This window comes from Prionailurus viverrinus, unplaced genomic scaffold (genome assembly GCF_022837055.1).
Source record: "Prionailurus viverrinus isolate Anna unplaced genomic scaffold, UM_Priviv_1.0 scaffold_53, whole genome shotgun sequence".
NCBI classification, from domain to species: Eukaryota; Metazoa; Chordata; class Mammalia; order Carnivora; family Felidae; genus Prionailurus; species Prionailurus viverrinus.
Window position 1 is genome coordinate 1485285 of NW_025927616.1, and position 27728 is coordinate 1513012.

Genomic DNA, 27728 nt, shown 5'->3' on the forward strand with positions numbered 1-27728 from the left:
CTGTGCTGTTTTAGTTGTTCTAGTGTGTGTTACCACACTGAGTTACTTTACACCCCTTTTGTGCACATCATTCCGGGAGAGGTTGTTATAAGAATCGACACAAATGCCTGCCAATCAAAAGCGACATTTTTAACGGCGAACTTGACCTTTTTGACCACTTAGGTGTTGTGACCTTCTTTTTCAGCTCGTGGGCCCCAAGCAGATCCAAGTGGCAGAAGCTCAACGTGTCCTAAAAATCGCACGACAGAGGCTGGCCGAAAAACAAAGAGGTTTGCAGCGGGTAAGGCGTTATTTGCTTGTTAAACTTACGGCCGCTTTGTGAGACGACTCGCCAAGAAGAGTCATTGTCCCAGGAGAGTTTACCAGTTCAGGAGAAAACGAGGATAACAAGGGTGGTGAAGAGATTAATCGTGGTTAAGTAAATAACAGAGACACTATATGTAAGGCTCCATCACATAATAAGACGCTCAGTAATGCTAATTATTACTGTGTCCGTAATATATTGACCTGTTTCACCGAATTTCTCCCAGGAGAGCTTTGTGACTTCAGTTTACCGAAGACTCGCCCAGTATCAACCTGTGTTCTTAAAAACTGTCCTTAACCTGTTTATATCAATTACTCTGTTGCTTTGTAAAGACATGGTTGTTTCTTTTTTTTTTTTTTTATGTTTATTTATTGTTGACAGAGAGAGACAGAGTGTGAGCAAGGGAAGGGGCAGAGAGAGAGGGAGACACAGAATCTGAAGCAGGCTCCAGATTCTCAGCAGGCTCTGAGCTGTCAGCCCAGAGCCCCACGTGGGGCTCAAACTCACGAACCGTGAGATCATGACCTGAGCCAAAGTCGGACGCTTCACTGACTGAGCCACCCAGGGGTCCCAAGACATGGTTCTTTCTTTTTTTTTTTTTTTTAATTTTTTTTAACGTTTATTTATTTTTGAGACAGAGAGAGACAAAGCATGAATGGGGGAGGGTCAGAGAGAGGAAGACACAGAATCCGAAACAGGCTCCAGGCTCCAAGCTGTCAGCACAGAGCCCGACGCAGGGCTCGAACTCACGGACCGCGAGATCATGACCTGAGCCGAAGTCGGCCGCTCAACCGACTGAGCCACCCAGGTGCCCCAAGACATGGTTATTTCTTAAATGTCTTGGTTTTAAGCTAAAGTTGGGGTGTCATTATGAGAGCCAGGACTGAGGTCACCAGCCCTCGGACACACATCCTGAAAGTGGGTGAGGTGGCACCCTGCGGATGGCCACGTAGCAGGGAATGTCTCCCAAACCCCTACATTTCAATGTGGTTATCTACACTTTAAAATCTGGGAATTTATTTAATGGGGCACCCGGGTGGTTCAGTCAGTTAAGCGTCCAACTTCAGCTTAGGTCATGATCTCACGTTTTGTGAGTTCGAGCCCCGCATCAGGCTCTGTGCTGACAGCTCGGACAGAGCCTGGAGCCTGCTTCCGATTCTGTGTCTCCCTCTCTCTGCCCCTCCCCTGCTGGCACTCTGTGTCTCTGTCTCTCTCTCTTTCTCTCTCTCAAAAATAAACATAAATTTTTTTTTAATTTAAATCTGGGTATTTATTTAAAATTTGAATTTCTGTCTTCTCCCGATTAATTCAGAAGATCAGGCAGCCCTGGGCCGGCATGCTCACCAGGCAATAATGAGCCCCCAAGTCACGTCAGGCATTTCTGTCACCTGCCTGGCCCCCTGGGCATTTCTTGTAAACCCAAATATATATATAAAGTGTTGGACATTTTTGAAGGAAATTATTAATTTTTTTTCTTTATGTGGATAGGTCATTTTTTTGCTAATATTTTGTCGCAGGTTATGATCTACTTATATAGTAATATTTAGATACGTGTGGATAATAGCTGACATCCATTGTGTGTGTGCAATATGTTGCAAATACCATGCTGCTGCTTTATACAGACTTGTCATTTAATCCTCAGGTCAGCTTTCAGAAGGTTTATAAGGGCGATGTTTATAAGGGAGAAAACTAAATCGAAAGATTCAACATTTGTCCAGCATCTTTTTTTTTAATGTTTTTATTTTTGAGAGAGAGAGAAGCGTGAACAGGGGAGAGGCAGAGACAGAGGGGGACAGAGGATCTGAAGCAGGCTCCACACTGACAGCAGAGATCCCGACGTGGGGCTCGAACTCATGAGCCATGAGATCATGACCTGAGCTGAAGTCAGACACTCAGCTGACTCATGCCCCCAGGCGCCCTATTTGTCCAACATCTTGAGCCTCTAAGTGGTGCCCACGCTCTAACCCAGGCTGTCTCGCTCAAGCCCACACACTGACCTCCGACCCTACAAAACTCTCCTATGCAGGAGTGATGTGGGAGGCATCCGGCAGCCATTGTGGCTCAGGCACCAACCAGGGAGCACCAGCTCTTGTCACAGAGCAGCTTCAGGTCCAGAGGCCACCAGAGAGGACTGACGGGGGGTAGAGGGCCAGGGTGGGCAGGGGTAGGGCCGACAGTGGGCTCTCCAGGGCATGAGGCAGGCCCGTTCAGCAACCACCACAGATGTATCTCGACATTTTAACAACCGGTGTGCCTACATCAGCCTAGTTCTGTCCCACACACAAGTTAATGATCCAGGAAAGGAAAAAGTCTGCTTCGGAACTTAAAGGAAAACAATTAGACGCTATACAACCCGGTAAGCAGGCAGTTCGAGAACAGATGCAGTCGAGTCTCGGACAGCACCGGTCCGTCTACACGGATTTTTCCCCATAAATACCAGGACAGGCCTGTAAATGTATTTTTCTCTTCCTTATGGTTTTCCTAACGGCATTTTCTTTTTTCTACCTTGCCGTATTGTAAGAATATAGTCTGTAATACATGTGACATGCCGCGTGTGTGTTAATTGACTGTTACCAGTGAGGCTTCTGTTCAACAGCAAGCTATTAGAAGAGAAGTTTTAGGGAGTCAAAAGTATTACGTGGATTTTCAGTTGCATGGGGGGTCGGCACCCTAACCCCTGTGTTCAGGGCTCAGCTATAATTTTTAATTTAGCGTAAATGTCCATTTGGGCTTTTTTTCCAATAATTATTAGAAACACTATGTAAATAAATCTTAAAATGATGATGTGCCTGGTTTTCCAGGACATTCTTAGTCACTAAAAGTCAATTAAAGAAAACTTGAGGGATGCCTGGGTGGCTCAGTCGGTCGAGCATCCAACCCTTGATTTCGGTTCAGGTCATGACCTTATGGGTCATGAGTTTGGGCACCGTGTTGGGCTCCGTGCTGACAGCGCGGATGGCCTGCTTGGGATTCTCTCTCCCCCACTCTCTCTTTGCCCGTGTCCTGCTTGTGCTCTCTCACTCTCTCAAAATAAATAAATAAGCATTAAAAAAAAAAAACAAAACAACTTGAAAGACTGAACAAGCAAAAATCAGAGATTTAAAGGGTCTGAGACAGAAGATGAGGAAAGAGAGGGATGAACAGAACAGTAAACCGATGAGACCCACAGACAGTGCAGGACACTCCACGCAGCAGCAGAACCCACGTTCTTCTCAAGTGCACATGGACGTTCTCCAGGGCAGACCCGATGTGAGGCCACAAAATGAGTCTTCATGGGTTTTAAAAGATCAATATTGTACCACGTATCTTCTCGGACCGCATGGAACGAAGTTGAAGCCAACAACAGAGGAAAACTGGGAAATTCACAAATACGTGAAGATTTGTAATCTGTAAACAATAAACTCTTAAGCAATCCCTGGGCCAAGGAAGAAATCATAAGGCAAATTAGAAAATACCTAAAGACGGGGCACCTAGGGTGCTCAGTCAGTTGGGCATCCGACTTCGGCTCAAGTCATGATCTCGCTGTTCCCGAGTTTGAGCCCCACGTCGGGCTCTGTGCTGACGGCTCAGAGCCTGGAGCCGGAGCCTGCTTGGTATTCTGTGTTTCCCTCACTTTCTGCCCCTCCCCCATTCATGTTCTGTCTCTATCTCAAAAATAAACATTAAAAAAAAATTTTAATAAATAAATAAAATAAAGTTGCAAAATGCTAAATCAATATACAAAAATCAGTTGCATTTCTATAAGCCAACAACAAACTATCCAAAAAAGAAATTAAGAAATCAATCATATTTACAATTGTGTCAAAAGAATAAAATGCCGAGGAATACATTTAACCAAGGAGGTGACAGGCCTATTTTCTGAAAACGTTAAGACACTGAAGAAAGAAAAGGAAGAAGACACAAATAAATGGAAAGATACTCCATGCTCATGGCTGGGAAGAATTAATATTGTAAAGCGCCCACACTACCCAAACCAAGCCTCAGATTGAATGCCACCCCTTGTCAAAATTCCAAGGCACTTTTCACAGAAATAGAACAAACAGTCCTAAAATGTGTATGGAACTACGAAATTTACTACCTTTTGTCTTTTTGATGATGGCCATTCTAACAGGTGCAAGGTGGTGTCTCATTGTGGTTTTGTTTGATCAGCATTTCCCTGATGATGAATGATGTTGAACATCTTATCCTGCTGGCCTTTGTGTGTCTTCGTTGGGAAAATGTCCGTTGAGTTCCTCCGCCCATTTTCCAATCAGATACTGTGGCTTTTTGTTATTGAATTGCAGGAGTTCTCTGGAGATTAGCCTCTTCTCCAACATATGGGTAGCAAAACTGTTCTCCCATTTTGTTAATTGTTCTTTCATTTTGTTGATTGTTTATCTTGTTCTGCAGAAACTTTTGAGTTTGAGGTAGTCCCATGAATCAATTTTTGCTTTTGTTGTTTGTGGTGTTGGTGTTACGGCCAAAAAAATCATTACCAAGTCCAATGTCGAGCAGTTTCTTGCCTACATTTTCTACTAGGAGTTTTATGGTATCAGTTCTATGGTATTTAGATTTATTTGGAGTTAATTTTTGTGAGTGGTGTAGGATAGGAGTCTGCTTTCATTGTTCTGCGTGTTTTCCCAGCAGCATTTGTTGAAGAGACTGGCCTTTCCCCGTTGGGTGTTCTTGGCTCCCTTATTGAGTTGCCAGATTTGCCAGATTTGATCCTGGGCTGTCTACTCTGTTCCACTGGTCTGTGTATCTATTTTATGCCAGAACCACACTGTTTTATTACTGTATAGAAATGCTACTGGTTTCTGTGTGTTGGTCTTACATCCTGCAACCTCACTAAAATCGTTGATTAGCTCTAACACTTTTTTGGTTGAGTCTCTGGGATTTTCTATATACAAAGATCATATCATCTACAAATAGTGACATTTTTACTTATTCCTTTTTTTACATTTTTTTAATCTTTATTTATTTTTGAGAGAGAGAGATAGCGTGTGAGCAGGGGAGGAGCAGAGAGAAAGGGAGACACAGAATCTGAAGCAGGCTCCAGGCTCTAAGCTGTCAGCACAGAGCCTGATGCAGGGCTTGAACTCACGAACTGTGAGATATGACGTGAGCTGAAGTCAGACACTCAACCGACTGAGCCACCCAGGCGCCCAACTTATTCCTTTCTGATTTAGGTGCTTTCTATTTCTTTGTCTTGCCTGGTTGCTCTAATCAAGACTTCCAGGACTACATTGAATAATAATGGAGGGGGCGGGCATCCGTGTCTTGTTCCTGAGCTTAGAGGGAAAGCTCCCAGTTTCTCACCGTTGAGTATAACGTTAGCTGTGGGTTTGTCATAACTGCTTTTTATTTTTTATTTTTTAATTTTTTAAATGTTTAGCTTTGAGAGTGAGTAGGGGAGGGTCAGAGAGAGAGGGAGACCCAGAATCCGAAGCAGGCTCCAGGCTCTGAGCTGTCAGTACAGAGCCCAACATGGAGTTCAAAGTCACAAACACTGAGATCATGACCTGAGCAAAATCAGACGCTTAACTGACTGAGCCACCCACGCTCCCCTGTAACTGCCCTTTATCATCTTGAGGTTTGTTCCTTCTGTATCCAGTCTGTTGACAATTTTTATCATGAAAGTGTATTGTGTTCTGTCAGATGCTTTTTCTGCATTTATTGTGATGATCATGTGATTTTGATCATTCTATTGATGTGATGTAAAACATGTACTGATTTGCACATGTTCAAGTACCCTTGCATCCAGGGGTTAAATCCTTCATGGTCATGGTGTAACAAATCTTTTAATGTGTTTTTAAATCCAGTTTGCTAGTATTTTGTTGAGAATTTTTGTATCTATATCCATCAAGGATATTAGTCTGTAGTTTTATTTTTCAGGTCAGTTGCTTTATTATTCTGTAGTTTGGGATAAATAATTATGTTTCTGGATCTTTCTTGACTCTCTGTGTTGGTCTCTGTGCATTTGATAAAATAGCCACCCCTCCCTGTCCTGACAGAGTGGTCCAGAGAGGGGGATGAACCTCATCAGCCCAGCCTGAGCTCCTGGTTGTCTCTCACACCACTGCGACTGCCCAGGCAGCCTTGTGCGTTCTCAGTGGCTCCCCATATTCAGCGTGTGCCAAGATCTATCAATGTCCCAAAGAGAAGCATCTCAGTCAGCACTGAGGCTCATTGGAAGCCTGTGTAAATAGTTCTCTTTAGGGACAGCTTGGGAGATGGGTGTTTCTGTCTGCGTCCTCGGCACTGAGCCAATTAAGATCTGTTTCTTTGTTTATTATAGTTCTATGGGACCCACAAATGCAAGAGCTGCTGGCCACCAAAGCCAGGTGCTCAGTGGTATATCCTCTGGGCCACAGCCACCAAGGCCAGGATGCCATATATGTGCACAAGTTCCTTCCAGGGAGAGGGCAGAGACCTTGAGTGTGCCAAAGGGAGAATGTGGAGATGGTACCTACTGGTCCCCCCTAAATGTGCACTAAGCTAGAAGCCTGGTCCTCAGGCCACAGCCCCGTTCAGAGAGGCCTCTTTAAAGCAAAGCCTGGGAGGGAGGCATTTCTATCTCCACCTTTGTGCTGCGTCCTGGGGGAACAGCCAGTCAGAAAGTATTTGTTTGCTATAGTCTAGCGGTCTTATGGATGTAGGCCCTCTTGGCTTTCAGCGCTAACTGTTCGGACTCCCATCCCTCAGGCAGAAGTCTTAAAAGTTGAGACACTAGGTGTTGGGTTCAAAACCTTTGCCGTCAGGGAGAAGTTGGGAGTTGTGAGTTCTCTCTTGTGTATCTCTTGCATATCGCTGTGCCAGGGGCGGGGTTATGGTGAGAGTGTGTCTCAGCCTTCCATGTTTGGATGTGAGTACTTCTCGTTCGCCCAACATATAGGAGTCGCTCCGCTGGTTTCCGAATTTCTTTCATGGGGAATAGCCCCATGCGTGGCCGTAGGCTTGGTGTGGCCACAGGAGCAGGTGAGTTCAGATTCCTCATCTCACCATTTGGGACTGGAACTCCCTTTCACTTATTCTTGACTCGTGGTGTCTTCCATTTTGGTATGTACTCAATTCCCATGATCCTCATGATTTTTTGTGTATTTTTTATATTTTCACTCATTTACCCAACAAATACTTATTTATATTACTGTCTATTTGTTTTTATTATTATCAAGTGGTAGGCGAGAAAAAAATAAAGTCTAAATTTCATTCAGAACCTTACTCACTGATACTCTCCATTCCCCTCCAGCTCGCAACCATGACCTTCATGAGAAGTTGCTAATATGTTAACTCATTGAACTCACACAAGTGTATTTGAAATGTATATATGTATATAAAATACTGACAGATACGCTTAATACTTTAAAAGTGAGTGTAGTAGTTAACTCCACTGATTTTAAGCCCTTCACTGAGGTTTTCTCCTCACTGAGTTATATTCTGTCTCCCATTTTAAAAATAGGTCTCTTGTTCATCTGTGCCCTAGTGTAAAAAAAAGTTCGTAAAACTCTAGGGAACTTAGGGGAAATCAATAGCGCAAGAACATATTATATTACATGAACATTCATTTAAAATGTTACCTTGGGGAGTACCTGGGTGGCTGAGTTGATTAAGGGTCCAACTCTTGATTTTGTCTCAGGTCGAATCTCATGGTTCATGTTTGAGCCCCACGTCCGGCTCTGCACTGACTGCACGCAGCCTGCTTGGGATTCTCTCTCTCCCTCGCTCTCTGCCCCTCCCCCATCCTTGTGCGCATGCTTTCTCTCTCGATCTCTCTCAGAAACAAATAAGCTTTTTAAAACACGTTACCTTGGGAACACAGCGTTGCCATATAATAGAAATTCCGTGTGTTTAAAGATGCTCAACATCACTGACTGTCAAGGAAAATACAACAAGATGCCATCATACACCTGTCAGGGTGGCTAAAATCAACAACACAAGAAACCACAGTGCTGGCAAGGATGGGGAGGAAGGGGAACCCTTGTGCCCTGTTGGTGGGAATGCAACCACTGTCGAGAACATTATGGAGGTTCCTCAAAGCATTAAAAAGAGAATTTCCATATTATGACCCAGTAATTCCACGACTGGGTGTTTACCCAAAGAATACAGAAACACTAATTTGAAAAGAGGTATGCAACCCTGTGTTTATTGCAATGTTATTTATCAAAGCCAAGACATGGAAGCAACCTAAGTGTCCATCAGTAGACAAGTGGATAAAGAAGATGCGGCATATATACACAGTGGAATATTACTCAGCCATAAAAAAGAATGAAACTTGCCATTTGCGATAACGTGGATGGAGCTAGAGAGTATAATGCTAAGCAAAATAAGTCAGAGAAAGAAAAATACGTATGATTTCGCTCATACTTGGAATTAAAAAAAAAGGCAAACAAGCAAAGGGGAAAATAGAAAGAGAAACCAAGAAACGGACTCTTAACTGCAGAGAACACAGTGCTGGTCACCAGAGGGCAGTGAGTGGGGGGGATGGGGGAAATAGGAGATGGGGGATGAAGAGGGCACTTGTGATGAGCACCGGGTGATGTAGGGAAGTGTTGAATCACTGTATTATACACCTGAAACTAATATAACCCTGTACATTAAACTGGAACTAAAGAAAATAAAAAAATTTAAGTAAGTAAGTAAGTGAAGGTACAAAGCAAAAAAAAAAAAAAAGAAAGATTTCATGTGTTTAATTGCATCCGTAAGTCGTTCGCTTGAATCTTTATATGACTCGCTCGGCCATGAGTAGCAAGAGTGTTTTCTCAGAAAAACCAAATCGGAGGGAATGAGCAAGCAAACACAACATTTTATATCAGAGTAGAAGCAACGGAGTAATGATTGTGGGTGAACCAGGAGTGAGTCGTAAATCACTGGTGACTCCAAAAGTAGCTCGTGTGTGTATGTGTTTAAAGATTAGGTGTCTTCACCAGGATAACATGTTTAGGATAGGAGGAGAAATCACAAATTATGAACTGCGTTCAGTAAGCACAGTTTTGTGTACACAGTTTGTGAACCTGCCGTGTTCAAGTCCCCATGCTAAATACAGTCTTCCAAGATTTTGAGAAGACGAAAACATCTTTCAAAACTACAAATGACAACATAAAGATAACAGAAGGATACTAAGGCCACAACCTCAGAGATAATAACAGGCAACGTATAATTACTTCTCAAATGGCAGTTATAAACTGTGGATTTGACAAGACTGAGGCTTTGTGACAGCTGCAAAGTGGTGAGAATTTTAAAGAATGCCTTGGATTTACATCCCTTTAAGGAACGGTTTCAGGCATTAGGAAAGGACGGGAGCCACATCCCAGAAGGACGCACGTTTAAGGAGTGTTTCAGAAATGTGGACAAAAGCAGTCTGGCTACAGTGTACTATTTCGGGAAAGGACATGGCATCGGGGAGGAGGGGGTTGGGGTCAGACCGTGGAGGCTTTTATTGACAAGGCCAGAAATTTGGGCCATATCTGTAGGCAGTCACTTCTATAGAGACTCAGATGCTCAAATGCTTTTGAGCAAGGGCGCTAGCAAGATAAGTGGTAATTTAAGGAAATCATCTTATCGGCTGTTCGTGAAAATGTGTTGCCGGCTGACTGCCTGCGGACAGTCTAATGGCCACTTCGTCCGACCAGCCTCACTTCGAAAACTCATCGGTTCCTCCAGGCTGGTCAGTGTATCTAGAATGACGAAGTTCGGTCATTTTGTTAGAGAAGGAAACTGGATGTGACACAACACTTGCAGTGCAAAAAATAAATCAGAAAAGGATGAATCTTCAAGGGCCAAGCTCGTAAGAAAGCCTAGTGAGGAAGGTGGCATTTTACACAGTAACTTTAGTATCAAGAAATCCTGTACTTAGTTACTACATTTTTCTTGTCAACACAATCCTCTGTCCAGGATGTGTAAATGGAGTGGTTACACATCATACGCGTACAAATGACAGTTAAACTCTTGAGGCAACATGAGAGTGACACTTGGTCTCAACAGTGAACGAACTGTCTTTCAGGTGGAAGAACACGTGCTGGCCTTGCAGGCGGCCTACAAAGACCTCGTGGCCAAAAAGCAGCTGCTAGCAAACAGAAGGAAACTGGCCACCAGGCGCCTGCAGTGTGCATCTGTCTTACTCACCAGCCTGGAAGGCGAGAAGGTGTGGCTCTCTCTGGCTTTATGTCCCGTCATTAATGGCTACTGGGCTTGGCGAACCCACGATGTCACTTTCCCTGAAGGTCGTATCACGTACCTCCTCAAACTCTCTTCTCGTCCAGTCTTTTTTACTGAGATCAGCAGACACTCCTGATAAAAATAAAGGAGTCCTGGGGCACCTGGGTGGCTCAGTCGGTTGAGCATCCAACTTCTGCTCAGGTCATGATCTCACGGTTCATGAGTTCGAACCCCGCGGCGGGCTCTGTGCTGATGGCTCAGAGCCTGGAGCCTGGTTCGGATTCTGTGTCTCCCTCTCTCTCTGCCCCTCCCCAACTTGTGCTCTGTCTCTCTGTCTCTCAAAAATGAATACATGTAAAAAAAAAATTTCTTTTAAATAAACAAAGGAGTCCTGGTCAAGTAGCCTTAAGACAGAGGGAACAGACTGCACAGATCAGACCTTACTTTCTCTTGCTCCCAAGACGTCAGTTCCCTTGTCTGATGAGGGGCACAGAGTCCGTGAGTATGTCATGAGCTCCCCGGTCCAGCGCAGGGACCACCCCCGCCGAACGCATGAAACAAGGGTGGCTGAAAGGGAGGGGATGTCACCAGGAAGGGAGAGGAACACCTCTAGAGATCTTTTATCTTCTGTTTTACATTCCCCCCTGATCCTCCCTAAGCTTCAACCTCCTCCTCCGAAAGTGAAGTCAGTGGCTTTTGCTTAACAGGGTATTAGAAGTGCCAAGTGAGATGTTCAAGGTAAAATGCCGGTTAGACATGTTAGGATTCGATAAATGCTGATCGCTATTATTATTGAATATCATTAATAATACAATGAATTACTCTACTTATGTTAAAAGTTATCTTCATCACACAAAGGATTTGACATGGCTATCAGCCCTAACACACATGACACTGTTGACAAATCCAAGGGTAGGACTCGTGTTATCCTCAGAAAACAGTTTGTGTTATAATGTCCTCCATTACTCCCTTTGATGCAAACACCGATGAAAAGGGTCATAGTGGTAGCAACGCTGGGTCCCAGTGGAGGACCATGAATACCTAAATGTCTCATGATAGCGTATTTGATGTCAAGTTTCAAGAGCTCACTTTTATGTTAACATTTAGACTCAATGGCCAGAAACAATCGATCAAATAGACAAGAAGTTGGAAAGAATCTGGGGTGACGTGCTTCTTTCAGCAGCGTGCATCGTCTACAGTGGGGCGTTGACAGCAGAATTTCGCCAGTTGATTGTGAACAAATGGGAGACTCTCTGCACCGAAAACAGCATCCCTTTGTCGCCCAACTTTTCTTTAATTGAAGTCATGGCCCCAAACCACGAGGTACTAACGTATTTCTATTATCAGTTAAGGGGCTGCTGTTGTTGATTTGAATTCGGGGCGTAAGTGCATTTTGTTTTGGCTTAGATCTTTGCCACAACTTGTTTTAACAAAGGAAAATACTGAATTTTGTTCCGGGTCTTTAAAAAAAAATTGTTTTTTAAATTATAGTTCTTTTTTTTTTATTTTTTTTAACGTTTATTTATTTTTGAGACAGAGACAGAGCATGAACGGGGGAGGGTCAGAGAAAGGGAGACACAGAATCTGAAACAGGCTTCAGGCTCTGAGCCGTCAGCACAGAGCCCGACGCGGGGCACGAACTCACGGACCGCGAGATCGTGACCTGAGCCGAAGTCGGACGCTTAACCGACTGAGCCACCCAGGTGCCCCTTTTAAATTATAGTTCTAATGCCTCAGTTCCATCTCTTTCCCATCCTCTGGGCAAAAGTCACAGAATATCCTCTTACTCGTTGTAATCCTCCCGACCTACCCTAAGAAGTATAGCCAGTCTCTCTCCCAGAAACCCCTTTCATTAATAAAATCGGTGAACTTACTGAACCACAGGTAGCGTTCTTAGAAAGAGCCAAAAATATAGACCTCACATTTATCCACGTGTCAATAAATATTTGTTGTTGATCTATGTTGAAAGGATAAAAAAAAGAAATACCTCTTTTTTAATTCATCCCCAAAGAGTAATTTTAGATTGATTCCCCCAGTGATAACTTAAACTGACTACCCAATCTATAAAAAGTCTCAGAAGCAGATACTGGCTTCTCATTTTCATAATAGTAGTAACCAACTTAAGCCCAAACATATCCATAATTACATTAGATGTAAACAGTCTTAAGGGTCCGTATGTGTGCCAGGACAAACAGTGACACCAAAGGAGAACAGAGAGCCCAAAACAGGCCCATACACACACGGACAAAGCTGATATTACAGTGCAGGGAGGAATGGGTAGTCTTTTCAGTAAATAGGGCTGAGTAATTGAATATCTGGAAGGAAGGAAGGAAGGAAGGAAGGAAGGAAGGAAGGAAAGAAGGAGAGAGAGAGAAAGAAAGAAAGAAAAAAAGAAAGAACGAAAGAAAGAGAAAGAAAGAAATTTGACCATGACCTCACACCAAACATAAAAAGTCAACTGCAGTTGAACTGTGGACCCAACTGTGGAAGACATAGGAATAAAGCATAATTTAGGAGAGTATGTTCATGACCCAGGTTAAGAAGAGATTTTTCAAGCAGAACTAACCATAAAGGAAAACATTAATCGAATTACATTAAAATTTACACCTTCTGTTCATCCAAAGACACCACTGAGAGGGTGTAAAGAGAAGTCAAAGAACAGGAGAGGATATTTGTAACACCAGAGTTCAACAAAGGGCCGAAGTGTCCTAGCCGTGGTACAGTAACCACCAATCAATGAGCAAGAGACGTTCAACCCAGTAAATAAATGGGCGAGAGCCTTGAACATGTCGCTCACAAGAGACTATGCAAATAGCCAATAAATATTTGAAAGGGGCTTACCATCACTATTCATTGGGGGAATGAGAGTTAACTCTAGAGATATCACAACACATCAGCCAAAGGACTAAAATCTGAAAGACTAACAATATTAAGAGTCAGCACGGATCTGGAGTAACAAATTCTCATATACTGCTGGTGAGAATACAAAATGCTAAAATCATCTCAGAAAGCTGACTTTAGCTACAAGTATTAAAAATCCACATACCCTAAGACCCAACATTCCTAGGTGTCTCCCCAAAGAAATGCATATATACGTTGATCAAAAGAATATAAAAGAACGTTCACTGTGGCGTTATTTGTTTTAGCCAAAAACTTGAGACACAATCCAAGTGCCCTCCCCAATAGGACGGATAAATAAATAAGCCTGGGTATGTTCATACAGTGGATACAGTTGGAGCACTACACCCACGAAGCCAGGCAGAAAAGAGGATATACTTTAACTTTCCTTGATCGAAAGTTCCAAAATTAAGCAAAATGAAACTGTAGGAATACCTACTTCAGTAAGACAGTAAGGAAAAGCATGAAAGTCGGGGGCATGATTAATGTTTTAAAATACAAACTCTGGGGGCGCCTGGGTGGCGCAGTCAGTTAAGCGTCCGACTTCAGCCAGGTCACGATCTCACGGTCCGTGAGTTCGAGCCCCGCGTCAGGCTCTGGGCTGATGGCTCAGAGCCTGGAGCCTGTTTCCGATTCTGTGTCTCCCTCTCTCTCTGCCCCTCCCCCGTTCATGCTCTCTCTCTCTCTCTCTCTGTCCCAAGAATAAATTAAAAAAACGTTGAAAAAAAAAATTTTAAATACAAACTCTGGGGGCGCCTGGGTGGCTCCGTCGGTTAAGCATCCAACCTCGGCTCATGTCACGATCTCACGGTTTGGGAGTTCAAGCCCCACGTCAGGCTCTGGGCTGACAGCACGGAGCCTGCTTCGGATCCTCTATCCCTGCCCCTCTGCACCTTCCCCACTCACGCCCTCTCTCTCAAAAATGAATATACATTTAAAAAAAAAAATCCAGAAGCAATTACTGAATATGAACTTTTCTTAAAAAATAATAATAATAATATAAAGTAGAAACTCGAGTCAGCAGCTTATATCTCTGTCCACGCTGACCTCTGCTCCACGCCTCTATTTGGGGGCAGTCTGTGCCCCAGTCAGCGGGGCTCCCTGTGGTTTTCAGGATTCTTCGCCCCCTCATGTTTCCTTCTATGTAGACGTCAAGAGCACACAGTTCTTCACAGGCTTAAACAAAATATTCTTCTTTCTTTCAAAACTGAAAAGTATCCTTGGCTCCTCACGGGGATGCCCTGGCGCCTCTCCCTGGAATGTCTCTGCTGTCCTTTCCTTCCCCGACCTCCATGGGCCTTCTGGGCTTTTTTCTCCCAACCTGCTGAGACTGCCAGGAAATCCGGATGAAGTTTATCCATTGGAGTCAGCTTCGGAGTCAAACCCTCGGTCTGCCTCTTACTCTGACGGCACGACCGCGGGCGAAGCCCAGTTCCTCCTCCTGAGAAGTGAGGGCTGCAGCAGTGTAACTAGACGATGACGTGTGTCCTTGGCGGCGGCGGGTGTGCGGTGGCCGCCGCGCCTCCATCTGTACGACTCTGTGGCATTGCGCGTGTCACAGACGCATCGGAGCCCAGCGTCCTTGGGAACAGGCGCCCGTCCTATTGCGTATCGATCTCCCGTCGCATCTTTGTTGTGAGGGCCGCTCCTCCGTCCTGATGAACAGAAAGGGGTAATTTAGCGAATAGTTACCCAGAATTTTGTATCCCAGTGTTTTGAATGATTCGTGTCCTCGCTCCTTTTAAACGTCATTGGCTTTTTCGAGAGCAGTGGCCCTGTAGGGTGCCTCAGTGTCCCGTAGGGACGGCACGAGCAGGCGTGCGGAGCAGTGGAAGCACTAACGCTCTCATTCCAGATCCGCCGGTGGCATTCTCAGGGGCTCCCGCTCGGTCAGTATTCAACGGAGAACGCCATCTTGACCAGGAACAGCCTGCAGTGGCCACTGCTGATTGACCCACATAAGCAGGCTCACAACTGGATCCGGCAGACGGAAGGGTCCAGGCTGCAGGAGCTCTCCATGGAGGACGGCAGCCACATCCAAACTATTGAAAATGCTGTGAAGACAGGAGGGAGTGTCCTCTTGCAGGTATTTGGACGGAATGGCCTAGCTCCCTAATTCTGTGCGGCTGCAGTGTAGACCATGCACTGAGCGTAGACTCCCCTAATTCATGCAGCTGCGGTATAGACCATATGCACCGAGCATAGACTCCCCTAATTCGTGCAGCTGCAGTATAGACCATATGCACTGAGCATAGACTCCCCTAATTCGTGCAGCTGCAGTATAGACCATATGCACTGAGCATAGACTCCCCTAATTCATGCAGCTGCGGTATAGACCATATGCACCGAGCATAGACTCCCCTAATTCGTGCAGCTGCAGTATAGACCATATGCACCGAGCGTAGACTCCCCTAATTCGTGCAGCTGCAGTATAGACCATATGCACTGAGCGTAGACTCCCCTAATTCATGCAGCTGCGGTATAGACCATATGCACCGAGCATAGACTCCCCTAATTCGTGCAGCTGCGGTATAGACCATATGCACTGAGCATAGACTCCCCTAATTCGTGCAGCTGCAGTATAGACCATATGCACTGAGCGTAGACTCCCCTAATTCATGCAGCTGCGGTATAGACCATATGCACCGAGCATAGACTCCCCTAATTCGTGCAGCTGCAGTATAGACCATATGCACCGAGCGTAGACTCCCCTAATTCGTGCAGCTGCAGTATAGACCATATGCACTGAGCATAGACTCCCCTAATTCGTGCAGCTGCAGTATAGACCATACACCGAGCATGGACCCCCTAATTCCCTGCAGCTGCAGTATAGACCATGCGCCGAGCATAGAGACTAAAAGCTTTTAATTACAGGTAACTTTGTCAGGGGAAAAGTAATAAGTACATACGTACAGTGACTTTTCAATGTTCAGTTCTCTCAGATCAGGCTTTCTTTGGTACCCAAGTACTAACAAGACTTACATTTTTAAATGCTGTGACTTTCCAACTGACTTATTTATTATAAGATGAACTTTTTATTTATGTCTGTTGGGTCTTTCAGAATCTCCCTGAAACATTAGCTCCAAGTTTAAAGGCAATTTTGAAGAAGGAGATCTATCAGAAAAGAGGACAATATTTCATAAGGGTCGAGGATTCTGAGATTGAATACAATTCCCAATTTAGGTAATGTCTCTCACAGTTAAATTGAGTCAAATGTCTGTGTTCTCTAAGATCGATATCATGGAAGGCCCTGTGCCTCAGTCCTGGTGACCTTTTCCTGGAGGAAATGGTGAGATTGCGTTTACAGTGTTCTGTTTGTGTTTCCGGGGCACATTCATCAGTACACAGAAGGGAGAACGGAGTTTTGTTCATCAAGCCGTTCCCGACCAGCATTTTCCGTGCCGTGCCTGATAAAACCTGGGGCAAGAGGGGTCCCCAGAAAGGTGTGGAGCGGCAGCCAGCCGGAAGCCGGACCCCACTCGACCCCACTTGATCTGTTTGCATCACATCTGATTTCGGCAGAAAAAGCTTCTGCTCCTTTATCAAACAAAATCCGTACTGGATATGTGGAGGGAGCAGGGAGAGATTTTGCCTGGTCCGATGAAAACGTTTCCATGTTCCCGGCAGTTAGGGACCTTCAGGAACTCTGCCCCCGCCCCCACTCCCCGACCAGCCAACTTCGCCAAGGACTTTTATACAGTCACATTGAACACTATAAAAATGCAGTTCCCGAGGGAATGAGACATTTGAGTTGCCAGAGACAAGCACTCTCCCCATGAACTCATAACCAGCAGGTCGTTATGTAGGGAGTGATCAGCACAGGGGAGTTAGAAGCTGGGTTTACTGGTCCCCAGCCCGGTGCGCTTAACTGCACTACGGGGGCTCTGACACGCTGGGTCCTCACCTGGTCCTGGTGGTCAGTGGGTCGATCTGTCGGTCAGCGGGTCCTCGCCCCCGGGCAGGGTCCCAAAGTCTGGCTCCTCACCACCCTCTTGCAGCCGGGAATCCCCTCTCCCAGCCTCCCTCCTTCGGTTAAGAAAACATTTTGCAAAGTACAGTTATGTTCCTCCAAACAACATTCTAGGGATTTGATAGGTGTCACTCAAAAAAGGGGTCCCATAGTTTTGAAAAGCGCAAGGTTAAAGAAGGTTGGACAGGAGGCTTTTTCCCTCGAGGACTTAAAACCCCTGATTTAACAAACACTCTCCGGGACACAGCCGACAAATTACGGATTGAGCAACAGCCCCGGGAATGAATGAAGCAATGTCCTGCTGAGTGGACAGCCCGGTGCCCGTGTCTGAATTGTGTGTGTGAGGAGGGGGTGGAGGGCACGGTCGCGGAGGGCAGACTGGCGACAGGTCCCCGCTCTGTCACTTTCTGGCCGTGGACTGTGAGCAGCTTACGTGGACCCTCGCAGCCCCCATTCCACCCTCTATAAAATGGGACGAGGAATCGCCCCTGCTGTATTGGGGTATCGGGTCATGTGGAGACCGCACAAGACCCAGAATCACTCCTGACCCTCCCCCCGGGCACCACCCTGCTCCAGGCCACCATCGCCTCTCCCATGTTAACCAGTCTCCCGCTTCCTTCTCCCCCATCCCCACCCCCACCCTGGTTACTGTCCAGGCGGCAGCTGGAGGGGCCCGTTGGAGAAGGCCAGCCACCCTCTGCCCCCAGCTTCGTGGGGCTCTCACTCGGTGCAAACACCACGGTGCTGACGGTCCCCAGAGGGCAGGCCAGGGCTCCTACCAGTTAGTTAACACTTTTCTCTCCTCTGTCCCGATGCGGGGACCAAATATGGTCGGAACGTAATCTGTGGCTGTGTTTTATTTTAAGTTATAAATGGCAAATTCATTCACAGAGTATAGATTGAGAGCCTATTTTGCATACAGGGCTGAACAACACTAAAAATTAACCGTGTCTGCTTCCGGGAGAAATCTTTCTTTCCATTATTTCATAAATTAGTTTCCTTTGTTTTCCTGCCACTGCGGGGCCTTTGAATAACTGGTGTCTTTCTCATGCTTTAGGTTGTTCATTTCCACAGAGGTAGACAACCCCCATCTTCCTCCGTCGGTTTATAACTTTGTTACCGTGATCAACTTCACCTTAACGTTCCGAGATTTGCAGGATCAACTCCTTTCTACGGTATTAACTCACGACGTTCCTCACTTAGAAAGTCAACGTTTCCAGTTGTCGGAGAGTATATCCCTTGATGCTGGGACTCTTGAAGAGCTAGAAGAACAAACGTTAAATGTACTGGAGACCGTGCAAGGTTAGTAAAGGTATTTCGTGGCATTGGGAGACCTTGGCTAACTCCGTGAAGGACAGAAGAAAAGCCAGAAGGGCCCTATTCTGAATCGGTACCAAAAATACCAGATCTGCCGTTTCCACCGGAGAACTGATTGATGGGGCTGAAACACCCTGTCTCTAAAATGAAATGCGGTCCCACCTCTGTGTCGGCTCGTCATGCCGCAGGACATTCGCCACGAGGCAGTCAATAGAAGTTGTAAGAAAAATCCTACAGAGGCTGGCGGGTGCCTCCTTGTTCTCTGCCATTTACGTCAGTTGTCTGACATCTGTTCTATGTATCAGGTCAGACTGGAGACCTAAAGAGTAGGTTTCCCCACGAATTCATCGCTAACATATACAAGGCCATAAGGCGGTGACTCGTGTGTGTCCCATTAAAAGATGGTGTTTATTACAATAGCAGTAGAAACGGTTTTCCTCTTCGACACAGGAAGTAGCTAAGAAGCCATACTCTTTACATTTCACAAAATAATTTCTAAACAGCTAAAGATGAAGCATTACAACTTCCCGGGGCGCACTGGCTGCTCTGCCCCTGAAGGGGTCCTGGATCCCCAGTTTCAACACGCAGGATGGGGGTGCGCTCACGCGAGCAAGCATGAGACACTAGACGGGTGTCCTATGGGCGCCGCCATCCGACACTGTCTACCCGGAGCCGGCATCAGGTTCCCTTCCCCTTATGGTTTCAGTCCCACGAGACCGCCCCCTCCCCACAGACGGGCTTCAGATCGCAAGTTCCAGCAACCCCTCCTGAGGTCTGATTCGTTTGCTGGAGCGCTCACAGAGCCCAGGAAACCCGTTTGCTGTCTGGATTCCTGGTCTCTTGTGAAAGGATGGAACTCGGACCAGCCAGGTGGGCGTAGACGAGGTCCGGGGAGGGTGCGGCTGCCACGTTAACCCTCTGTCCACCACCCTCCCTCCCGGCGAGGTGATCCGCTGTCCTTAGGTGGAGTCCAGAGTCGCCTCGCTAACCTAACAAAACACACCTTTCTCACCCTCTTCTGTCCTTTAGAAATCCCCAGGGTTTTTAGAGCTCTCAGCCGGGAGGAAGACCTCGTGTATATTTCTTATTATAGGTCCCAGGGTCACAGCTCATCTGAGGTCACATACTTGTTATCTAACGGTGGGTTCCTGTTCGTTCTCTCTCTTTTCTGGCGACTCTGGGGCTCGACCGACTCTCAGATGCTTTCGTTCCTACTAAGGATCGGCTACATTCCTTCCTGTTCTAATCACAGCCATTACGCTATTTCTGTGTAACGTACGGCTAAGCCATGCTTCTGTTAATGACAAGACCAGTCACATGGACCAGGTTGTCACGTCTGTTTCCCTCGGGAGGTGGAATGAGTCAGCAGCAAAAGCAGGACACGTAGGTCCTGGGTGACACACAGAAGGCGACACGGTTGGTCCGACTCACAAGTCCCGTTTCATGAACCACTGTATGCAACTGTCACGTTTGGGCTATAACTTTTGTCTACACTGAACCAAAGACAGACCTGATGAGACAAAAGGAAAGTTGTTTCTGATAACACACATCGGCACACGCCCGCACACACCCGCACACGCCCGTACACGCCCGCACACGCCCGCACACGTCCGCACACGCCCGCACACGCCCGCAGACGTCCGCACAGCATGTCATTTGCTTATTCCTACCGCTTGTTCCTCATGGTAGAGTCTGAGGGGTTTTTTTTTTTTTTAAGTTTATTTATTTATTTTGAAGGAGAAAGAGCACAAGCGGGGGAAGGGCAGAGAAAGAGAGAGAGAGACAGAATCCCAAGCAGGCTCCACACTGCCAGCAGAGAGCCCAGCACAGGGCTCAGTCCCACAAACTGTGAGATCTTGACCTGAGCCGAGATTAAGAGTCGGGTGCTTAACTGACTGAGCCCCCCTGGTGCCCCTCTGAGATTTTTGTAAAGACTAACCTTTTACTAATAGTGGTTATAATTTTACCAGTAGTGGTTATAATAAAAATTGTTCTGGAAAAAAACTAAAGAGACTCCTTGACTCAGTACATATTTTTTCTTCCCTTTTTCCAAGTTTTAGTAAAGTAGATCATCCTTACTATCTCTTTGTAAATATTCTATCTTTACTGTGGCTCCCCAACCGCTGTGGGAAACCCAGGTAGAGTGGGGCCTATGAGAGGTAGCCCACAGCTGAGGTCCAGACATCACTTAGGAAGCATCACCGAAATCAAGAAGCATGCGGTATCCCGGTCGTGGAATGTGATAATCCCATCATTCCTTAAAATGATCATGTGAAGCTAGGTTTAGTTCTAGATACCACGTTTTAAGAGGCCTCTTTTCAAACCAAGGTGTCCCAAGGTAAGCATCAAGGACAGTGAGGAGTCTATCAATCATATCATTTACAAAAGCACCTGAGGAAAATGGGAATGTTTTGTTCATAAAATAATAGAATTTCTGATGGAAATATGAGAATCGTCCTAAATATTCAAAAAGGATAGAATTATTCTGTATTTCTAGAGCAATGCCTTTTCAAAAGGTAAGTTGTAGCCTGATAGTGGAATGAGAAATCACTTTCCTTGGTCATTATCAACTTGATTTGCTTAACAAAATAGAATACAATAGAAAATATCAGAGTACATCACAGGAAATAATGAGGTACTTGCTATTTTCTGGAAATTTGGTTTTCATTTCCTTCCGTCCTTCGGACGGAATGGCTACTTATTATGTGCTTACAGTAAAAATAGAACCCACATGGGGTGCCTGGGGGGCTCAGTCGGTTAAGCATCCAACTTCAGCTCAGATCATGATCTCACGGTTCATGGGTTCAAGCCCCGCATCAGGCTCTGTGCTGACAGCTCGGAGCCTGGAACCTGCTTGAGTTGTGTGTCTCCCTCTCTGTCTGCCCCTCCCCCACTCATTCATTTCTCTCCCTCTCTCTCTCTCTCTCTCTGTCAAAAATCTATAAAAATTAAAAATAGAACCCACACACACTGAAATAATATAAAGAAGAGATAAGTGGGGGGGGGGGTACATGTGTGCTATTAACCAGATTATTCAGAAATATGACTCAGTTAAGAGCCCATCTCCAAAATAAAACCACCAAAAAGTCAACTGTAAAAACTCTTACAGAGGGGCACCTGGGTGGCTCAGTCGGTTAAGCATCCAATGCTTGATTTCAAGCTCAGGTCATGATCCTGGGTCCGTGGGATCGAGCCCCACATCGGGCTCTGTGCTGACAGTGTGGAGCCTGCTTAGGATTCTCTCTCTCTCTCCATCTCCTCCCTCCCTCCCTCCCTCCCTCTCTCTCTCTCTTTCAAAATAAACTTGAAAAAAGAAACTCTTTAGAGAAAGATTTGAGGACGAGGGAATGAACTGTGTTTAACATTCCCATGGTTTTTATTCATTCAAATTCATTTTTTGTCTGTAGCACGTGTGTTAGATGATGAGGAAATTGTAGACATCTTAAGAAAATCCAAAACGGCTTCAAATGAGATTTCCAAGCGCATCAAAGCGACAGAAAAAGCAGAAAGTGAAATCCAAACGCTGCGGGAACACTACCGGTCTGTCGCGACTCGAGGCGCCCTGCTCTACTTCCTCGTGGCCGGGCTCACCCGCCTCAACTCCATGTACCAGTTCTCCCTGGACTGGTTTCGCCAGATGTTCATTCGATCAGTAGCTCCCCGAAGCAAAGAACAGGAACACGGCCTGAAGAGGGAGAAAACGTCTCAGAAAAAAGTTGGTGATATCACAGACCTCGCCAAGGAACCAAAGTTCGAGAGCGACAGGCATCTCTTGGAGAAACATCTTCAACAGTCAGTAGATGTGCTGACAAGAAATGTTTTTAAGGTGAGACCTTCTCTTCTGTGACTTTTACAGACTTCTGTACAGGAGGAGGGCTAGTCTGACGTTACGTTTCCCCCTAGGTGGTGTCCTCAGCTCTGTTTCACCAACACCAGCTGTGTTTCTCCTTCCGGCTTTGCACCACGATCATGCAGAATAATGCTGGGGGCAGTCCAGTGCCGGATGACATCGGGTCCCTACCAGACGAAGAATGGGACATCTTCTTACATTCCGACACGTTGACGAATGTTAAAGGTGTGATGCCCCAGCCTAGACTTAACAGTAAGTAAAAGGTCCTTGCTCTGGGTTCAGCAAAAACCTGTTAAAAACGTGTTTCCCTGAAAAACCCTGAGAGATGTTTAAGGTGCTCCAAGCCGGTGCTTTCTATATGGACTAAACTAAAAGTAGCTTCAGGTCAAGTGTGACGTGTGATTCATCCTTGTATCTTCATCCGTTGAACATATAATTGGTGCTTAGTAATTGTTGAAGAAGTGAATGAATGAATGAATGAATGGCGTTTTCTGTGGTTATTGTAATCCTGTCGTATTACACCGAATGCCCAGTGCTGGTCATTAAGGACACATGCACACACACGTACACACACACGCACACACACACACTGATTAAATACCACCTAGAGCGAAACTTTACCCCTCCTAACCACAGTCCCCCTCAGTTTCTTATGAAAATTCCTTGAAAATTTGAATCACAAAAAATCATGCTTCTGCAAAATGGTTAGCAAAACCACGTAAGTGCGGGATCTTTTCAAATCCTCCTGTGTTGCACATTTTTAAATATATTTATTTCTTAAATTGTGGTAAAATGCACACAGCATAGAATTCACCTTCTCAGCTATTTTTAAGCATGCAGTTCAATGGCACATCGTAGTGCTGTGTTGGGACCTTAAGTCACAGGAAGTGTCCAGTTAAAGGTCGTCTGATGCTGTCCCCGAGGGAGAAGAGGGGCTGGTTTGGAATGTCCTCTGTCAAGTTTTTGAGACTATTAGCAGAGCATGGAAGTCAGAAGGGAAATACAAAAGAATCGCTCTTGAGGACACCAGACGTTTGGATAGTTTTGTTTTGCTTTTCGTTTGTTTTTATTTTACTGAAGCCTCGTATGCGGATGTTTGGTAAATGACTGTTGAGTCAGTAAATGTTCTTATGAGTTTATTAAGATTGCTTTGCTTGCAGAAAAACAGACAATAACTCAGTATCTTGGGGCGCCTGGGTAGCTCAGTCAGTTGAGTGTCCGACTTTGGCTCAGGTCGTGATCTCGGGGTTCGCGAGTTCGAGCCCCGCGTCGGGCTCCGTGCTGACTGGCTCGGAGCCTGGAGCCTGCTTCGGATTCTGTGTCTCCGTCTCTCTCTGCCCCTCCCCTGCTCACGCTTCTCTCTCTATCAAAAATAAAAACATTAAAATTTTTTTAGTAACTCAATATCTTAAACCAAAAAATAAAATGAAATAAAAATGTTGAGAAGGAGTCTGGGGTATCTCAGGAAACAGCAAGGAAAGTACGCAGAGCCACACAGCAGCACGAGAAGAGCAGCGACTGCTGTCACCACAACTCAGCGCCCAACAGTCCTAGGTCAGACCCCACGGGTCCGAGAGAGAGCGGGTCTGCGCGCCACAGCCCCAGTCAGGGACCCACTCCCGAACCCCTCACCTGTGACCAGGAGACAAGGCCGGCAGCCAAACAGCCAGCCCACCGGCATCCCCTGCACTCGGAACCCTGAAAACATCTCCAGTGTATTTAAAGAAACAACAAACTTTAATAGCTTCCTTTATTATTATTATTATTATTATTATTATTATTATTATTATTTTATATAAGCAGCATGTGTTTATTAAGCAAACCATTACAACCTACAGAGAAGCAAAAAGAAGCAAATGAATCTTGTGTAATTCCACAGTCCTGAGATAACCGCTGTTAATATTTTTGTGGTTTTTCCTTCCACTAGTTTTCCTCCCTATATGTCTTCTTTACATACGTTCATACTCGTATAGGAATACTCCTGTATTCTTTAAGGTGACTTTGCTGAACAGACTTACACCTAACCTTTTTCAAATTAATGACATGTCACAAGGAGCTTCCTCTGCCAAGAAATAGACTTTTAATGTCTACACGACATTCCAGTTTTTGAATGGACCAAAACTCAAGTAACCACTCTCTTAAGTTAGAGACTTGGGTCTCGAAGCACTACGATTGACATGTAAAGTATCCTTTTCTGTCCACAGGGACTGAAACTAGAAATCGATATCATATGAAAAATCCAAAATGTGGATATTAAATAACATACTCTTAACCAATGGGTCAAAGAAGTCACAAGGGAAATTAGAAAATATCTTGAGACAAATAAAAATGAAAACAATACATCACTTATGGGATACAGCAAAAGCAATAGTAAGAAAGAAGTTTATAACTATAAATGCATACAATAAAAAAACAGGTCTCAGGGCGTCTGGGTGGCTCAGTCAGTTAAGTGTCCGACTTCGGCTCAGGTTATGATGTCGTGGTCCGTGAGTTCAAGCCCCACATCAGGCTCTGTGCTGACAGCTCAGAGTCCAGAGCCTGCTTCCGATTCTGTGTCTCCCTCTCTCTCACTCCTGCTCATGCTCTGTCTCTCTCTCTTTCTCTCTCTGTCTCTCAAAAATAAATAAAACATTAAAAAATATTTTAAGGGGCACCTGGGTGGCTCAGTCGGTTAAGCATCCGACTTCAGCTCAGGTCATGATCTCACAGTTCGTGGGTTCGAGCCCCGTGTTGGGCTCTGTGCCAACAGCTCAGAGCCTGGAGCCTGCTTCGGCTTCTGTGTCTCCCTCTCTCTGGCCCTCCCCCACTCACACGCTGTCTCTCTCTCTCTCAAAAACTAAGTAAACATTAAAAAAATTTTTTTAATATTTAAAAAAACAGGTCTCAAATAAACAACCTCAAAGAACTAGCAAAAACAAAGAACTAAACACAAAGCTAGCAGAAGGAAAGAAACAGGAAAGAATGAAGCACAAATAAAATAGAGAATTAAAAAATAGAAAACAAAACCTATAGCTGGCTTCTTGAAAATATCAACAAAATTAACAAAGTCTAAGCTAGATTAAGAAAATAAGACTTGAATAATTAAAATCAGAAATGAAAGCAGGGACATTAAAACTGATGCTCAAAAATAAAAAGGATCATAGGGGACTACTATGAACAACTATATGCCAACCAGTTGGACAGCCTAGAAGAAATGGAAACACATAATCTACCAAGACTGAATCATGAAGAAATGGAAAATTCGAACAGACTTATAACAAGTAAGGAGATTGACTCATTAAGCAAAAATCTCCCAACAAAGAAAAGGCCTGGGCCAAATGGCCGCACGGGAAAATTCTACCAAACATTTAAAAAAGAATAAACACAAATTTTCCTGAAACTCTTCAAAAAAAGTGAGGAGGAGGGAACACTTCCAAGCTTGTTCTGGAAGACCAGCGTTAACCTGATAACCAAAGCCAGGGATTCCTTCAGAAAAGAAAACTACAGACCAATATTTCTGATGACTGTAGATATAAAATTTCTCAACAAAATACAGCAAACCAGATTCAATAGCCTATTAAAAGGATTACACACCATGACCAAGTACAATTTATTCCTGGAATTGCAAGGACGTTTTTACATAAGAAAAATCAATCAATGTAATAACCACATTAACAGAATGAAGGACAAAACCACATGACCATTTTAATTGAGGCAGAAAAAGCATTTGATAAGATTCAGCTCTTTCAGGATTAAAAACACTCAACAAACTGGGAATAGAAGCAAAGTACGTCCACACAGGAAAAGTCATTTGGGAAAAACCCACAGCGAACATTGTACTCGGTGGTGAAACACTGAGTTTTTCTCTAAGATCAGAAACAAGGCAAGGATGCCCCCTGCTCTCACCACTTGTTTTTAACAACGGAAGTTAGAGCCAAGCATTAGACAAGAAAAAGAAAGAAGAGACATCCAAATTGGGAAGGAAGAAGTAAAATTATCTTTGTTCACAGATGACTTGATCTTCTATGTTAAGTGTCCACAAAGCCCCTGTTACAGGTAGTAAACCAAAACAGCAAAGTCGCAAGGTACAAAACCAGTGTACATCATCAGGTGCTTTTTTATACATTAACAACAAGTAATATGAAAAGGAAATTAAGAAAACAATCCCATTTATAATAACATCAAAAGGAATAAGACACTTGGGAATAAACCTAACCGAGGAGGTGAAAGACGTGTACACTGAAAACTATAAAACGTTGCCTAAAAACATCAAAGACAACACAAACACAAACACATCCCATGTTCATGGATTGGCATACTTAATATTGTTAAGATGTCCATACGAACCCAGAGCAATCTACAGATTCAGTGCCATTCCTAACACAATCCCAAAGGCACTTTTTGCAAGTATAGAAAAATTCTTCCTAAAATTCACGTAGAATCCCCAGGGACTCTAAATAGACAAAACAATTTTGAAAAAGAAAAACGAAGTTGGAGGCATCATACTTCTTGGTGTCAAGCTATAGTATAAGGCTACAGGAATGAAAACAGTCTGGCCCTGGCATAAGGACAGGTAAACAGACCAATGGAGCAGAACAGAAATTAACCCTCACCTATATGGTCCAGTGATCTTCAACAAGGATGGAAAGACCACTCAGTGGAGGAGAGGACAGTCTCTTTAACAAATGGAGCTGGGAAAACTGGGTATCCACATGAAAAGAATGAAATCGGATCCTTATTCCAAATCAAAAATAAACTCGAAATGGATTCAAGATCTAAACATAAGACCTAAAACTACAAAACTCTTAGAAGAAAGCCTAAGGGAAAAGTTTTCTGACACTGGAGTCGGCAGTGATCTCTTGGATATGACACCAGTGCACAGGCAACAAAAGCAAATACAGACAAATAGGACTACATCGAACTTAGAAACCTCAAAGGACACAATCAACAGAGTCAGAAGGCAACCTGTGGAATAGGAAAAGCTATTTCAAATTATGTATCAATAAGGATATAATATTAATAAGGATATTGATAAGGAGTTAATGTACAGAGTACCTAAGGAACTCAATAACTCAACAACAACAAAAAATCAAATAACCCAATTTAAAAATGGGCAAAGGACTTGAATAGACGTTTCCCTAAGGATGATACACAAACGGCCAACAAGCACATGAAAAGATGTTCAACATCCTTAATCATCAGGAAATGCAAATCAAAAGATCATAATGAGAGATCATCTCACACTCCTTAGGACAGCTGCTGCAAAACAAAACAAA

The 27728-nt window shown here is 44.6% G+C and overlaps 1 protein-coding gene across 1 annotated transcript in view; it reads left to right on the forward strand.

Annotated features, from left to right (window-relative positions):
* The window catches only part of DNAH14 (dynein axonemal heavy chain 14), a 328550-nt gene that overhangs the window by 248144 nt on the left and 52678 nt on the right, over positions 1-27728 (forward strand). The window contains exons 66-73 of the mRNA XM_047848102.1: positions 185-280; positions 10284-10424; positions 11546-11761; positions 15192-15422; positions 16398-16519; positions 18364-18608; positions 22031-22449; positions 22527-22725. Coding sequence (XP_047704058.1) covers positions 185-280; positions 10284-10424; positions 11546-11761; positions 15192-15422; positions 16398-16519; positions 18364-18608; positions 22031-22449; positions 22527-22725 — 1669 coding nt within the window. The remainder of the gene's footprint in view (positions 1-184; positions 281-10283; positions 10425-11545; positions 11762-15191; positions 15423-16397; positions 16520-18363; positions 18609-22030; positions 22450-22526; positions 22726-27728) is intronic.